This window comes from Anas platyrhynchos, chromosome 31 (assembly GCF_047663525.1).
Source record: "Anas platyrhynchos isolate ZD024472 breed Pekin duck chromosome 31, IASCAAS_PekinDuck_T2T, whole genome shotgun sequence".
Lineage (NCBI taxonomy): Eukaryota > Metazoa > Chordata > Aves > Anseriformes > Anatidae > Anas > Anas platyrhynchos.
Window position 1 is genome coordinate 5497726 of NC_092617.1, and position 16308 is coordinate 5514033.

At 57.9% G+C, this 16308-nt stretch overlaps 1 protein-coding gene across 1 annotated transcript; it reads left to right on the top strand.

The window, feature by feature from the left end:
* The first annotated feature begins 448 nt into the window (after window positions 1-448).
* Window positions 449-16184, top strand: LOC140000028 (type 1 phosphatidylinositol 4,5-bisphosphate 4-phosphatase-like). Its single transcript, XM_072029729.1, has 7 exons — window positions 449-601; window positions 1325-1511; window positions 3261-3367; window positions 4961-5066; window positions 9098-9150; window positions 13170-13260; window positions 15802-16184. The coding sequence occupies exons 1-7, from the start codon at window positions 498-500 to the stop codon at window positions 15943-15945; spliced, it is 792 nt and encodes a 263-aa protein (XP_071885830.1). The 5' UTR covers window positions 449-497; the 3' UTR covers window positions 15946-16184.
* Window positions 16185-16308: the final 124 nt, after the last annotated feature.

Genomic DNA, 16308 nt, shown 5'->3' on the forward strand with positions numbered 1-16308 from the left:
GGTCACGTGGTGCGGGAGAGCCAATAGGAAGAGAGGGGGTGGGGAAGGGAGGGGCGGTTGCTATGGGGACGGGGGGGTCACGTGGTGGGCAAAGGCCAATGGAGGAGGGGAAGGGAGGGGCGGTTGCTATGGAGACAGGGGAGGGGGAGCACGTGACGCGCGGCAGCCAATAGGAAGAGAGGAAGGGAGGGGCGGTTGCTATGGAGACAGGGGAGGGGGCACGTGATGCGCGGCAGCCAATCAGGAGCGAGGGCGGTGCTGAGGGGCGGGGGCGGTTGCTATGGAGACGGGGGAGGGGGGCAAAGGGGGGTCACGTGAGGCGCGGGAGCCAATAGGAGGAGAGAGGGCGGGGCGGTTGCTATGGGAACCGGGGGTGTGGCCGGAAGGGGGTCACGTGATGGGCGGGAGCCAATAGGAGGAGGGGAAGGGGCAGGGCGGTTGCTATGGAGACGGGGGGAGGGGGGGGCGAAGGGGGGTCACGTGACGGGAGGGAGCCAATGGGAGGCCGCGGAGGGGGTCACGTGAGGAGCGCGGCCAAAATGGCGGACGGGGAGCGCTCCCCGCTGCTGCCCGCGGAGCCCGGAGCCGGGGGGGGGAGCGGGGGTGAGAGGGGGCGGGGCCTAAAGGAGGGGGAGGGGCTTAAAGGGAGGGGGAGGGGCTTAAGGGGGTGGGGGCGGGGCCTAAAGGGGGGTGGGCGGGGTTTGGAGGGGGGTTGGGGGAGGGGGCGGGGCTTAATGGGGAGGGGGAGGGGCTTGAGGGGAGGGGGAGGGGCCTAAAGGGATGGGGAGGGGCCTAAGGGGGCGGGGGCGGGGCTTAAAGGATGGTGGGAGGGGCTGGAGGGGAAGGGGCGGGGGCTTAGGGCTGGGGGAGGGGCTTAAGGGGGTGGGGGCGGGGTTTAAATTGGGGTGGGAGGGGCCTAAGGGGGGTGGGAGGGGGTCTGGAGGGGGAGGGGCGGGGCTTAGGGGGTGGGGGAGGGGCTTAAAGGGGCAAGGGAGGGGCTTAAAGGGCGGTGGGCGGGGCCTAAGGGCTGGGGGAGGGGCTTAAAGGGGGAGGGGGCGGGGCTTATATGGAGGGGGAGGGGCTTAAAGAAGCGAGGGAGGGGCTAAAGGGGAGGGGGAGGGGCTTAAAGGGGAGTGGGCGGGGCTTAAAAGGGGCCGGGAGGGGCCTAAAAGGGGGTGGGGGGGCTTAAAGGGGAGGGGGCGGGGCTTAAAACGCGGTGGGCGGGGCCTCAGGGGGCTCCTGGGGGCGTGGCTACGGCTCAGGGGGCGTGGCCAGAGCCCCTGGCCCCGCCCCCTGCCCTCAAGCCCCGCCCCCTCCCTCCCCAGGAGCCGTTGCCGGGCAACGAGGCCACGCCCCCCCGGCCCCGAGGCCCCGCCCCCTTACTCCCCATTGGGCAGCCCCGAGGGAGGGGCGGGGCCGGCGGTCACGTGCCGCGTGTGCCAGAGCCAATCAGCGTGCGGGGCAAGGCGCACCAGCACGTGGTCAAGTGTGGGCGGTGCCACGAGGCCACGGTGCGGGGCAGGGGGCGGGGCTTAGAGGGGAGGGGCGGGGCTTAAAGGGAGGGGGCGGGGCTTAGGGGAAGGGGCTTAAAGGGGAGGGGCGGGCTTAAAGGAGAGGGGCGGGGCTTAAAGGGGAGGGGGCGGGGCCTAAAGGGGAGGGGGCGGGGCTTAAAGGGGAGGGGGCGGGGCTTAAAGGGGAGGGGCGGGGCTTAGGGGGGTAAAAGGGGGCGGGGCTTCCTTTATTTTTTTGGTGTTTTTTTTGTATTTTTTTTCGGTTTTTTTTTTGTTGTTTTTTTGTTTTTTTGTTTTGTTTTGGTTTTTTTTTCGTTTTTTTTTATTATTTTTTCGGTTTTCTTCTTTTTGATTTTTTTGGGTTTTTTTCCTGCTTTTTTTGTGCTTTTTTTGGTTTTGGGGGCTTTTTGTTTTTTTGGGGGCTTTTTTTTGGGTTTTTTTGTGCTTTTTTTGCTTTTTTGGGGGCTTTTTGGGTTTTTTATTATTTTATTTTTATTTTTTTATTTTTTTATAGTTTTTGTTTTTCTTTTTGTTTTTTTATTATTTTTTCGCTTTTTTTCTTTTAGATTTTTTTTGGGTATTTTGTGCTTTTTTTCTGTTTTTTTTTGTGCTTTTTTGTGTTTTTTTGTGCTTTTTTCGTTTTTTTTCGTTTTTTTTTTCTTTTTTTTTTATTTCTTCGGTTTTCTTCTTTTTGATTTTTGTGGGTTTTTTTTGTGCTTTTTTGTGTTTTTTTTTGTGCTTTTTGTGCTTTTTTTGTGCTTTTTTGTTTTTGGGGCTTTTTGGGTTTTTTATTATTTTATTTTTATATTTTTATTTTTTTATATTTTTTTTTTTTTTTTTTTTGCTTTTTTTTGTTTTTTTTTTTTTATTTTTTTCGGTTTTCTTCTTTTTGATTTTTTTTTTGTTTTTTTTTCGTGATTTTTTTGTGCTTTTTTTTGTACTTTTTTGTTTTTTGGGGGCTTTTTGGTTTTTTTTTTGTACTTTTTCCTTTTTTTTTTCGTATTTTTTTTGTTTTTTTTTTTTTCGTTTTTATTCTTTTATTTTGTCGGTTCTTTTCTTTTTGCTTTTTTTTGTATTTTTGGGGGCTTTTTTGGTGTTTTTTGTGCTTTTTTGTATTTTTTTGTGCTTTTTTGGTTTTTTGTCCTTTTTTGTTTTTTTTTTGTGATTTTTCTTGGTGCTTTTTTTGGCTTTTTTTTTCTTGTTTTTCTTTTTTTCACTTTTGTTTTTTTTTGGGGCAGGGTTTGGGGCTTTTTGTATTTTTGTATATTTTTTTCTTCTGTTTTCTTTTTTTTAATTTTTTCCTTTTTTTGGCCTTTTTTTGTATTTTTTTTTCTGTTTTTTTGGGCTTTTTTCTTTTTCTTGTTTTTCTTCGTTTCACTTTTGTTTTTTGGGGGGGGGATTGGGGATTTTTGGAGGGCTTTTTGGTCTTTTTTGGTATTTTTGGTTTCTTTGTTTTCTTGGGGGCGGTTTGAGGATTTTCGGGTTTTTTGGAGGGGTATTTTGGGGGAGTTTTGGGGGTTTTGGGGTGTTTTGGGGCTTTTGGTTTTTTTTAGGGGAGCTTTTTTGTTTTTTGGGGGGAGCTTTGGGGTTTTTTTGTGTGTTTTTTTTGTTTGTTTTCTTTTTTGGGGTGTTTTGGGGAGGTTTGGGGTGTTTTTGGGGGTATTTTGGGGTATTTATTTTTTTTTGTTTTTTTTGGGGTGTTTTCGGGGTTTTTTGGGTCATTTTTGGGTTCTGCCCCCCCCCCCCCAGCCCATCCGGACGGCCCCCGGGGGCAAGAAGTACGTGCGCTGCCCCTGCAACTGCCTCCTGGTCTGCCGCGCCTCCGCCCGCCGCATCGCCTGCCCCCGCCCTTACTGGTGGGACTGGGAGGCACTGGGAGGGGACTGGGAGGGGACTGGGAGGGCCTGGGAGGGGGTTTGGGGGGACTGGGAGGGGGTTGGGGGGGATTTGGGGGGGTTTGAGGGGGGTTTTAGGGGGATTTTAGGAGGTTTTGGGGGACTGGGATGTACTGGGATATACTGGGAGGGGACTGGGATATACTGGGAGGGGACTGGGAGGGACTGGGAGGCACTGGGAGGGGACTGGGGGGGACTGGGAGGGGGTTTGGGGGGTTTGAGGGGTTTGGGGGGGATTTTAGGGGGGTTTTAGGGGGATTTAGGGGGTTTTAGGGGACTGGGAGGGACTGGGATGTACTGGGAGGGCACTGGGAAGGGACTGGGATATACTGGGAGGGGACTGGGGAGGGGGTTTGGGGGGACTGGGACGGGGTTTGGGGGGTTTTGAGGGGTTTTGGGGGGGATTTGGGGGATTTTAGGAGGTTTTAGGGGACTGGGATGGACTGGGACATACTGGGAGGGGACTGGGATATACTGGGAGGGGACTGGGAGGCACTGGGAGGGGACTGGGGGGGACTGGGAGGGGGTTTGGGGGGGTTTTGAGGGGGTTTGGGGGGGGATTTGGGGGGGATTTGGGGGGTTCTAGGGGGATTTTAGGAGCTGGGATATACTGGGAGGGATATGGGGGCACTGGGATATACTGGGAGGCACTGGAGTGGACTGGGAGGGGGTTATGGCTATACTGGGAGGGCACTGGGACAGACTGGGATGAACTGGGAGTGGCTCTGGGGTCACTGGGCTGCACTGGGAAGCAGCTGGGGGGGGCTCCCAGTCCCTCCCAGTCCCTACCAGTCCCTCCCAGTCCCCTCCCAGTCCCTCCCACTCCCTCCCAGTCCCTCCCAGTCCCCTCCCAGTCCCCCCAAATCCCCTCCCAGTCCCCTCCCAGTCCCTCCCAGTCCCTCCCAGTCCCCCCAAATCCCCTCCCAGTCCGTCCCAGTCCCCCAAATCCCCTCCCAGTCCCCTCCCAGTCCCCCCAAATCCCCTCCCAGTCCCTTCCAGTCCCCTCCCAGTCCTCCCAGTGCCCCCAAATCCCTCCCAGTCCCCTCCCAGTCCCTCCCAGTCCCTCCCAGTCCCCCCAAATCCCTTCCCAGTCCCTTCCAGTCCCCTCCCAGTCCCTCCCAGTGCCCCCAAATCCCCTCCCAGTCCCCTCCCAGTCCCTCCCAGTCCCTCCCAGTCCCCCCAAATCCCCTCCCAGTCCCCTCCCCCCCCTCCCCAGTCCCTCCCAGTCCTCCCAGTCCCCCAAATCCCCTCCCAGTCCCCTCCCAGTCCCCTCCCAGTCCCTCCCTGTCCCCCAAACCCCCTCCCAGTCCCCTCCCAGTCCCCTCCCAGTCCCTCCCAGTCCCTCCCTGTCCCCCCAAACCCCCTCCCGTCCCCTCCCAGTCCCCTCCCAGTCCCTCCCAGTCCCTCCCAGTCCCCCCAAATCCCCTCCCAGTCCCCCAATCCCCCCTCCCAGTCCCTCCCAGTCCCTCCCAGTCCCTCCCAGTCCCTCCCAGTCCCTCCCAGTGCCCCCAGCCCGCCCCTCCCAGTGCTCCCAGTATAACCCAGTGCTCCCAGTAAGCGCATCATCAACCTGGGCCCGGTGCAGGGGGGGGCGCCCAGTCCCGAGCCCCCCCCCGGCGGCGTGCGGGTGGCCTGCGCCCACTGCGGGGCCCCCTTCCTGGTGAGTGACCCCAAAAAAAACCCCAAAAACACCAAAACGGGCAAAACGACCCCAAAAGGAGCCAGGGACCAAATCTGCCAGAAATGGCCCCAAAATGGGGGCGAAATGGGGGGAAAAGGGGTTAAAATGGGCCCCAAATGGCCAAAAAGGGTATTTAGGATCGGGAAACAGACCCAAAATAGCCCAAAAATAACCCCAAAAAACACCCAAAAATGGGCAAAATGGACCCAAAAGGGATCCCGGGACCCAAATCTGCCAGAAATTGCCCCAAAATGGGGGTGAAATGGGGGGAAAGGGGGCAAAATGGGCCCTAAATGGCCAAAAAGGGTATTTAGGATTGGGAAACAGACCCAAAATAGCCCAAAAATAACCCAAAAAACACCCAAAAATGGGCAAAACGGACCCAAAGGGGAGCCCGGGACCCAAATCTGCCAGAAATGGCCCAAAATGGGGGCGAAATGGGGGGGAAAGGGGTCAAAATGGGCCCAAAATGGCCAAAAAGGGTATTTAGGGTCATGAAATGGTCCCAAAATGGCCCTAAAACGGCCCCCAAAAACACCAAAAATGGGCAAAATGGCCCCAAAAGGATGTGAGGACCCAAAATTCCGTGAAATGGCCCCAAAATGGGACCAAAACTGGGAAAAAAGGGGTCAAAATGGGCCCAAAATGGCCAAAAAGGGTATTTAGGATCAGGGAATGGTCCCAAAATGACCCTAAAATGGCCCCCAAAAACACCCAAAAAAGGCAAAATGGACCCAAAACGGAGCCCGGGACCCAAATCTGCCAGAAATTGCCCCAAAATGGGGGCGAAATGGGGGGGAAAGGGGGCAAAATGGACCCAAAATGGACAAAAAGGGTATTTAGGATCGTGAAACAGACCCAAAATAGCCCAAAAATAACGCCAAAAACACCCAAAAATGGGCAAAATGGACCCAAAAGGGAGCCCGGGACCCAAAACTGCCAGAAATTGCCCCAAAATGGGAGTGAAATTGGGGTAAAAGGGGTCAAAATGGGCCCTAAATGGCCAAAAAGGGTATTTAGGGTCATGAAATGGTCCCAAAATGGCCCTAAAAGGGCCCCCAAAAACACCCAAAAATGGGCAAAATGGACCCAAAAGAGAGCCCGGGACCCAAATCTGCCAGAAATTGCCCCAAAATGGGACCAAAACGGGGAGAAAACGGCTCAAAATGGACCCAAAATGGCCAAAAAGGGTATTTAGGATCGTGAAACAGACCCAAAATAGCCCAAAAATAACCCAAAAAACACCCAAAAACGGGCAAAATGGACCCAAAAGGGAGCCCGGGACCCAAAACTGCCAGAAATTGCCCCAAAATGGGGGCGAAATGGGGGGGAAAGGGGGCAAAATGGGCCCCAAAGGGCCAAAAAGGGTATTTAGGGTCATGAAATGGTCCCAAAATGGCCCTAAAAGGGCCCCCAAAAACACCCAAAAATGGGCAAAACGACCCCAAAAGGGAGCCCGGGACCCAAATCTGCCAGAAATTGCCCCAAAATGGGACCAAAACGGGGAGAAAACGGCTCAAAATGGGCCCAAAATGGCCAAAAAGGGTATTTAGGGTCAGAGAATGGTCCCAAAATGGCCCTAAAACGGCCCCCAAAAACACCCAAAAATGGGCAAAACGACCCCAAAAAGGAGCCCGGGACCCAAAACTGCCGGAAATTGCCCCAAAATGGGACCAAAACAGGGAGAAAATGGCTCAAAATGGGCCCTAAATGGACAAAAAGGGTATTTAGGGTCATGAAATGGTCCCAAAATGGCCCAAAAACAGCCCCCAAAAACACCCAAAAACGGGCAAAATGGACCCAAAAGGGAGCCCGGGACCCAAATCTGCCTGAAATGGCCCCAAAATGGGGGTGAAATGGGGGGGAAAGGGGTCAAAATGGACCCAAAATGGCCAAAAAGGGTATTTAGGATCGTGAAACAGACCCAAAATAGCCCAAAAATAACCCAAAAAACACCCAAAAATGGGCAAAATGGACCCAAAAGGGAGCCCGGGACCCAAAACTGCCAGAAATTGCCCCAAAATGGGGGTGAAATTGGGGTAAAAGGGGTCAAAATGGGCCCAAAATGGCCAAAAAGGGTATTTAGGATCAGGGAATGGTCCCAAAATGACCCTAAAATGGCCCCCAAAAGACCCCAAAAAGGGCAAAATGGACCCAAAAGGGAGCCCGGGACCCAAATCTGCCAGAAATGGCCCCAAAATGGGGACGAAATGGGGGTAAAAGGGGGCAAAATGGGCCCTAAATGGCCTAAAAGGGTATTTAGGATCGGGAAACAGACCCAAAATGGCCCCAAAATGACCCTAAAATGACCCTAAAAGGGGCAAAATGGACCCAAAAGGGACCCGGGGACCCCAAAATGCATGAATTGGCCCCAAAATGGGATTAAAATGGGGAGAAAAGGCCCCAAAATGGCCAAAAACGGACAAAAGTGGATTTAGGATCGTGAAATGGCCCTAAAATGACCCGAAAAAGAGGGAAATGGCCCCAAAAGGGATGTGGGGACCCAAAACTCCCTGAAATGGCCCCAAAAGGGATGTGGGGACCCAAAACTGCCAGAAATTACCCCAAAATGGGACTGAAATTGGGCCAAAATACCCCAAAATGACCCTAAAAGCAGGAAAACGACCCTAAAAGGTCTGTGGGACCCCAGAAGTGCCCGAAATGTCCCCAAAACGCTCCGGAAACATCCCCTAAACCCCCCTGACCCCAAAAGTCCCAAAATCGCCTGTTTTAAGCCCAAATCCGTGCCCGCAGTGCAGCGAGCTCGAAACACCCCTAAAAGCGGAGAAACGGCCCCAAAAGCGCTGTGGGGCCCCAAAAGTGCCCGAAACGGCCCCAAAATGGGACTGGAATGGGGAGAAAAGGGCTCCAAATGGCCCCAAAAGGGGAGAAATTGACCCAAAAAGCGTCTGGGGACCCAAAACTGCCAGAAATTGCCCCAAAATGGGAGTGAAATGGGGTAAAAAGGCCCCGAAAATTGCCCAAAATGCCATTTAGGGCCCTAAAATGACCCTAAAAGGGGCAAAATGGCCCCGAAAGGGATGTGGGGACCCAAAACTCCCTGAAATGGCCCCAAAAGGGATGTGGGGACCCAAAACTGCCAGAAATTACCCCAAAATGGGACTGAAATTGGGGAAAAATGCCCCAAAATGACCCTAAAAGCGGAGAAACAGCCCCAAAAGCGCCGTGGGGCCCCAAAAGCGCCCGAAATGTCCCCAAAAGTCTCCGTCAGCATCCCCTAAACCCCCCCGACCCCAAAAGTCCCAAAATCGCCTGTTTTGAGCCCAAATCCGTGCCCGCAGTGCAGCGAGCTCGAAACGCCCCTAAAAGCGGAGAAACGGCCCCAAAAGGTCCATGGGGCCCCAAAAGTGCCTGAAACCGCCCCAAAATGGGACTGGAATGGGGAGAAAAGGGCTCAAAATGGCCCCAAAAGGGGAGAAATTGACCCAAAAAGCATCTGGGGACCCAAAACTGCCTGAAATTGCCCCAAAATGGGATTAAAATGGGGAGAAAAGGCCCCAAAATGGCCAAAAATGGACAAAAGTGGATTTAGGATCGTGAAATGGCCCTAAAATGACCCCAAAAGGGGGCAAAATGGCCCCAAAAGGGATGTGGGGACCCAAAACTCCTTGAAATTGCCCCAAAATGGGACTGAAATTGGGCCAAAATGCCCCAAAATTGCCCTAAAAGCAGGAAAACGACCCTAAAAGGTCTGTGGGGCCCCAAAAGTGCCCAAAATGTCCCCAAAAGGTGCCAGAAGCATCCCCTAAACCCCCCTGACCCCAAAAGTCCCAAAATCGCCTGTTTTGAGCCCAATTTGGTGCCCGCAGTGCAGCGAGCTCGAAACGCCCCTAAAAGCGGAGAAACGGCCCCAAAAGGTCCATGGGGCCCCAAAAGCGCCCGAAACGGCCCCAAAAGTCTCCGTCATCATCCCCTAAACCCCCCCCAAAAAGCCCCATTCCCGAAAAGTCCCAAAATCGCCTGTTTTAAGCCCAAATCCGTGCCCGCAGTGCAGCGAGCTGGCCGAGCGCAGCCTGGCCCGGTGCCCCCACTGCCGCAAGGTGTGAGTGACCGGGGACCCTAGAGGGGACCCTATAGGGTGGGGGGGGGGGGTCCTATAGGGGCAGGGGGGTCCCTATAGGGGATGGGGGGTCCCTATAGGGGGTTATGGGGTGGGGGGGACCCTATAGGGTGGGGGGCCCTATAGGGGACCCTATAGGGGGTGATCCTATAAAGGGGACCCTATAGGGGGCTATAGGGTGGGGGGGGGCCTATAGGGTGGGGGGACCCTATAGGGGGTTATGGGGTCCTATAGGGGGTGGGGGGACCCTATAGGGGACATATGGGGCCGGGGGGGGCTATAGGGGGTGATGGGGTCCTATAGGGGGGGGGGGGGGCTATAGGGTGGGGGGACCCTATAGGGGGTTATGGGGTCCTATAGGGGCAGGGGGACCCTATAGGGGACATATGGGGCCGGGGGGGGCCCTATAGGGTGGGGGGACCCTATAGGGGGAGTGGGGACCCTATAGGGGACGTTATGGGGTGGGGGGGACCCTATAGAGTGTGGGGGGGGTCCTATAGGGGGTGATGGGGTCCTATAGGGGGTGGGGGGGGGCTATAGGGGGGTAGGGGGACCCTATAGGGGACGTATGGGGTGGGTGGGTCCTATAGGGGGTGAGGGGGTCCTATAGGGGGAGTGGGGACCCTATAGGGGGTTATGGGGCCCTATAGGGGACAGGGGGGCTATAGGGGGTGGGGGGCCCTATGGGGGGGACTGGGACCCTATAAGGGATGGGGGGACCCTATAGGGGGTGGGGGGTCCTATAGGGGACGTATGGGGCCGGGGGGGGGGCTATAGGGGCAGGGGGACCCTATAAGGGACGTATGGGGTGGGGGTCCCTATAGGGGATGGGGGGACCCTATAGGGGGTGAGGGGGTCCTATAGGGGGTGGGGGGCCCTATAGGGTGGTTGGGGACCCTATAGGGGACATACGGGGTGGGGGGCCCTATAGGGGGTGGGGGGGGGTCCTATAGGGGATGGGGGGGCCCCAAAGGGGGTTATGGGGTCCTATACGGGACATATGGGGCCGGGGGGGACCCTATAGGGGGTTATGGGGTGGGGGGGGTCCCTATAGGGTCAGGGGGTCCCTATAGGGGGTGATGGGGTCTTATAGGGGGTGGGGGGGCCCTATAGGGGATGTATGGGGTGGGGGGACCTTATAGGGGGTGGGGAGATCCTATAGGGGGTGAGGGGGTCCTATAGGGTGGGGGGGGGACCCTATAGGGGACAGGTGGGGCTATAGGGGATGTATGGGGCGGGGGGCCCTATAGGGGTGACTGGGACCCTATAGGGGGTGGGGGGACCCTATAGGGGGTTATGGGGTCCTATAGGGGACGTATGGGGTGGGGGGGCTATAGGGTGGGGGGGGGGCCCTATAGGGGGTTATATGGTCCTATAGGGGCAGGGGGGACCCTATAGGGGACAGGGGGGCCCTATAGGGGGGACTGGGACCCTATAGGGGGAGTGGGGACCCTATAGGGGGTTATGGGGTGCGGGGGACCCTATAGGGGGTGATGGGGTCCTATAGGGGCAGGGGGACCCTATAGGGGACGTATGGGGTGGGGGGGGGCTATAGGGGGCGGGGGGGGCCCTATAGGGGATGTATAGGGCCGAGGGGGACCCTATGGGGTGGGTGGGGGGCTATAGGGGTGACTGGGACCCTATAGGGGATGGGGAGGCCCTATAGGGGGTTATGGGGTCTTATAGGGGGCGGGGGGGGGCCCTATAGGGGACGTATGGGGTGGGGGGGACCCTATAGGGGGTTATGGGGTGGGGGGGGTCCCTATAGGGTCAGGGGGTCCCTATAGGATCAGGGGGGTCCCTATAGGGGGTGATGGGGTCTTATAGGGGGCGGGGGGGCCCTATAGGGGACGTATGGGGTGGGTGGGGGGCTATAGGGGGGACTGGGACCCTATAGGGGATGGGGGGACCCTATAGGGGGTTATGGGGTCCTATAGGGGGTGGGGGGACCCTATGGGGTGGAGGGGGGGCTATAGGGGACGTATGGGGTGGGGGGGACCCTATAGGGTGGGTAGGGGGCTATAGGGGATAGGGGGGGCCCTATAGGGGTTTATGGGGTCCTATAGGGGTGACTGGGGCCCTATAGGGGTGATGGGGACCCTATAGGGGTGGGGGGGTCCTATAGGGGACATATGGGGCAGGGGGCCCTATAGGGGGGAGTGGGGGCCCTATAGGGGGTGGGGGGACCCTATAGGGGTGACTGGGACCCTATAGGGGACGTATGGGGTGGGGGTCCCTATAGGACATGGGGGGACCCTATAGGGGGTTATGGGGTGGGGGGGGACCCTATAGGGGATGGGGGGTCCCTATAGGGGTTTACGGGGTCCTATAGGGGCAGGGGGACCCTATAGGGGCTGGGGGGCGCCCTATAGGGGTGAGGGGACCCTATAGGGGGTTAGGGGGTCCTATAGGGGGTGGGGGCCCTATAGGGGTGACTGGGGCCCTATAGGGGACATATGGGGCCGGGGGGGGCTATAGGGGCAGGGGGACCCTATAGGGGGTGTGTGGGGTGGGGGGCCCTATAGGGGGGACTGGGACCCTATAGGTGATGGGGGGGCCCTATAGGGGATAGGGGGACCCTATAGGGGCAGGGGGACCCTATAGGGGGTGGGGGGGCCCTATAGGGGATGTATGGGGTGGGGGGGACCCTATAGGGTGGGTGGGGGGCTATAGGGGGGACTGGGACCCTATAGGGGATGGGGGGACCCTATAGGGGGTGAGGGGGTCCTATAGGGGACGTATGGGGTGGGGGGGACCCTATAGGGGGTGATGGGGTCCTATAGGGGACATATGGGGCCGGGGGGGACCCTATAGGGTGGGGGTGGGTCCTATAGGGGGTTATGGGGTGGGGGGGGGCTATAGGGGGGACTGGGACCCTATAGGGGATGTATGGGGTGGGGGGCCCTATAGGGGGGTTATGGGACCCTATAGGGGCTGGGGGGGCTGGGAGTGACCCTATAGGGGTGGGGGGGTCCCTATAGGGGGTGATGGGGTCTTATAGGGTGGGGGGGGGCTATAGGGGACGTATGGGGCCGGGGGGGACCCTATAGGGGGTGATGGGGTGGGGGGGACCCTATAGGGGATGGGGGGACCCTATAGGGGGTGGGGGGGCTGGGGGTGACCCTATAGGGCTGGGAGGGACCCTATAGGGTGGGGGGGTCCTATAGGGGACGGGGGGGCCCTATAGGGGTGACTGGGACCCTATAGGGGACATATGGGGTGGGGGGCCCTATAGGGGGTGGGGGGGGCCCTATAGGACATGGGGGGACCCTATAGGGGTGATGGGGACCCTATAGGGGCAGGGGGGTCCTATAGAGGGTGGGGGGGACCCTATAGGGGGTTATGGGGTCCTATAGGGGACGTATGGGGTGGGGGGGCTATAGGGTGGGGGGGGGGTCCTATAGGGGGTGAGGGGGTCTTATAGGGGCAGGGGGGACCCTATAGGGTGGGGGGACCCTATAGGGTGGGGGGGGGGCTATAGGGGGAGTGGGGGCCCTATAGGGGGTGAGGGGGTCCTATAGGGGACGTATGGGGTGGGGGGGACCCTATAGGGTGGGTGGGGGGCTATAGGGGCAACTGGGACCCTATAGGGGGTTATGGGGTCCTATAGGGGGTGGGGGACCCTATGGGGTGGAGGGGGGGCTATAGGGGACATATGGGGTGGGGGGGGCCCTATAGGGTCAGGGGGGTCCCTATAGGGGATGGGGGGGCCCTATAGGGGGTGATGGGGTCCTATAGGGGGTTGGGGGGTCCTATAGGGGTGACTGGGGCCCTATAGGGGAAAGGAGACCCTATAGGGGGTGGGGGGACCCTATAGGGGACGTATGGGGCCGGGCGGGGGCTATAGGGGGTGGGGGGGGACCCTATAGGGTCGGGGGGTCCCTATAGGATCGGGGGGGGTCCCTATAGGGGGTTATGGGGTCCTATAGGGGGTGGGGGGGCCCTATAGGGTCGGGGGGGTCCCTATAGGGCTCCTATAGGGCCGCCCCCCCCCCCCCCAGGTCGGCAGTGGGGTCGCGCCTCCCCCGGCGCCGCTGCCTCTGCTGCCTGCTGGGGGGCCTCGTACTGGGAGCCGGGGCCTGCGGGCTGGCCGTGAGTACTGGGAGGGACTGGGAGGGGACTGGGAGGCAACTGGGATAAACTGGGATAGACTGGGAGGGGTTATGGGGGGGATTTGGGGGGAATTTAGGGGATTTTGGGGGGTTTGGGGGGATTTTAGGGGACTGGGATGTACTGGGATATACTGGGAGGGGACTGGGAGGGGATTGGGAGGGACTGGGGGGGACTGGGAGGGGTTATGGGGGGGGTTGGGGGGGATTTAGGGGGGATTTTGGGGGATTTTGGGGGACTGGGGGGTTTTGGGGCACTGGGAGGGACTGGGATGTACTGGGAGTGAACTGAGAGGGGACTGGGAGGGACTGGGAGGGGGCTGGGGGGGACTGGGAGGGGGTTTGGGGGGGGTTTTGGGGGGGGTTTGGGGCACTAGGAGGGACTGGGAGTTACTGGGAGGGGACTGGGGGGGCACTGGGAGGGGACTGGGAGTCACTGGGATATACTGGGAGGGGACTGGGAGGGACTGGGAGGGGATTGGGGGGATTTGGGAGGGATTTTAGGGGGTTTTAGGGGACTGGGATATACTGGGAGGGCACTGGGAGGCAACTGGGAGATACTGGGAGGGGACTGGGAGGGGACTGGGGTATACTGGGATATACTGGGAGGGACTGGGAGGGGGTTATAGGGGTGCGTGGAGGGGTTTTGGGGGGAATTTGGGGGGTTTTGGGGCACTGGGAGGGACTGGGAGGGGACTGGGGTGGACTGGGGTATACTGGGAGGGCACTGGGATAGACTGGGAGTGAACTGGGAGGGACTGGGATGGGGTTTGGGGGGGCTTTGCGGGGGGCTTTGGGGGACTGGGAGGGGACTGGGATGTACTGGGAGATACTGGGAGGGGACTGGGGGGGCACTGGGGTATACTGGGAGGGCACTGGGAGGGGGTTTGGGGGACTGGGAGATACTGGGAGGGGACTGGGAGCGACTGGGATATACTGGGACGAGACTGGGATATACTGGGAGGGCACTGGGCCATACTGGGAGAGGGTTTGGGGGATACTGGGGATACTGGGAGGGCCTTTTTGGGTTACTGGTGCATACTGGTTTGTACTGGGGCGGCGTTTTCCGGCATCGTTCCTTACTGGTATGTACTGGGAGGGCCTTTTTGTGTTACTGGGTTATACTGGGATGTACTGGGAGGGGGGTTTGTGTTACTGGTTCATACTGGTTTGTACTGGGAGAGGGTCTGGGGGTTCCTGGGGATACTGGGAGAGCCTTTCTGGGTTACTGGTCCATACTGGGATGTACTGGGAGGGGGTTTGGGGACTCTGGTCCATACTGGGCTGAACTGGGAAAGGGTTTGGGGTTACTGGTTTGTACTGGTTTGTACTGGGAGAGGGTTTTTGGGTTCCTGGGGATACTGGGAGGGCCTTTTTGGGTTACTGGTCCATACTGGGATGTACTGGGAGAGGGTCTGGGGACTCTGGGATGTACTGGGAGGGGGTTTTGTGTTACTGGGCTTTACTGGGATGTACTGGGAGAGGGTTCCGGGGATCCTGGGATGTACTCGAAGGTGGTTTTGGGTTACTGGTGCATACTGGTTTGTACTGGGACGACGTTTTCCGGCCTCGTTCCTTACTGGTATGTACTGGGAGGGCCTTTCTGGGTTACTGGGCCATACTGGTTTGTACTGGGAGAGGGTCTGGGGGTTCCTGGGGATACTGGGATGGCCTTTTGGGTTACTGGTGCATACTGGTTTGTACTGGAACGGCGTTTTCCGGCCTCGTTCCTTACTGGTATGTACTGGTCGACCCTTTTTGGGTTACTGGGCCCTACTGGGGCCTTACTGGTCCATACTGGGATGCACTGGGAAAGGGTTTCGGGGATCCTGGGGATACTGGGGTGTACTGGGAGGGAGTTTTGGGTTACTGGTCTGTACTGGGATGTACTGGGAGAGGGTTTGGGGGTTCCTGGGGATACTGGAATGTAGTGGAAGGGGGTTTTGGGTTACTGGTTCATACTGGTTTGTACTGGGAGGGTGTTTTCTAGCCTTGTTCCTTACTGGGATGCACTGGGAGGGCCTTTTTTGGTTACTGGGCTATACTGGGATATACTGGGAGAGGGTTTGGGGACTCTGGGCCATACTGGGATGTACTGGGAGAGGGTTTGGGGGTTCTCGGGGATACTGGGATGTACTGGGAGGACCTTTTTGAGTTACTGGTCCATACTGGGATGTACTGGGAGAGGGTCTGGGGGTTCCTGGGGATACTGGGAGAGCCTTTTGGGTTACTGGTGCATACTGGTTTGTACTGGAACGGCGTTTTCCGGCCTCGTTCCTTACTGGTATGTACTGGGAGGGCCTTTTTGGGTTACTGGGATATACTGGGATATACTGGGAGAAGGTCTGGGGATCCTGGGATGTACTGGAAGGTGGTTTTGTGTTACTGGTGCGTACTGGTGCATACTGGTTTGTACTGGAACGGCGTTTTCCGGCCTCGTTCCTTACTGGTATGTACTGGTGGGGCCTTTCTGGGTTACTGGGCCATACTGGGCCCTTACTGGTCCATACTGGTCCCCCCCCAGGTGGGCACGTGGGCGGCCGCCCGGCGTTTCGGGGCCCTGCACGCGGCCTGGGCCCTACTGGTGGCCGGGGCGGGCGCCTGCCTCCTGCGGGCTGGTTACTGGGGCTGCCTGCGGGTCAGCCACCCCCTGCCCCGCCACGCCTGAACACGCCTGGAACACGCCTGGGACACGCCTCGGACACGCCTGGGACACGCCTCGGACACGGGACACGCGTGGCGGACGCGTGTGGGGCGTGGGACACGCGGTGGGTGGGGTGGGGGCACGTTAAGGACGTGTTTGGGGCATGGAACATGTTAAGGACATGGGAACATGTTAAGGACATGTGTAAGTCATGGGACATCCTCTGGACATGCTTGGGGCATGGGAACATGTTAAGGACATGGGATGTGCTTCGGACGTGCTTCGGTCGTGGGAACATGTGTCGGGCGTGGGAACATGTTAAGGACACGCTTGGGTCATGGAACATGTTAAGGACATGCTTAGGTCATGCGAGATCCATTGGACACG

Coding starts and splice junctions, on each gene's coding strand:
- LOC140000028 (XM_072029729.1), top strand. CDS start 498: ATGGGAGGCCGCGGAGGGGGTCACGTGAGGAGCGCGGCCAAAATGGCG. Junction 5,067..9,097: donor ACTGCGGGGCCCCCTTCCTG/GTGAGTGACCCC, acceptor CCGTGCCCGCAG/TGCAGCGAGCTGGCCGAGCG. Junction 13,261..15,801: donor CCGGGGCCTGCGGGCTGGCC/GTGAGTACTGGG, acceptor GTCCCCCCCCAG/GTGGGCACGTGGGCGGCCGC.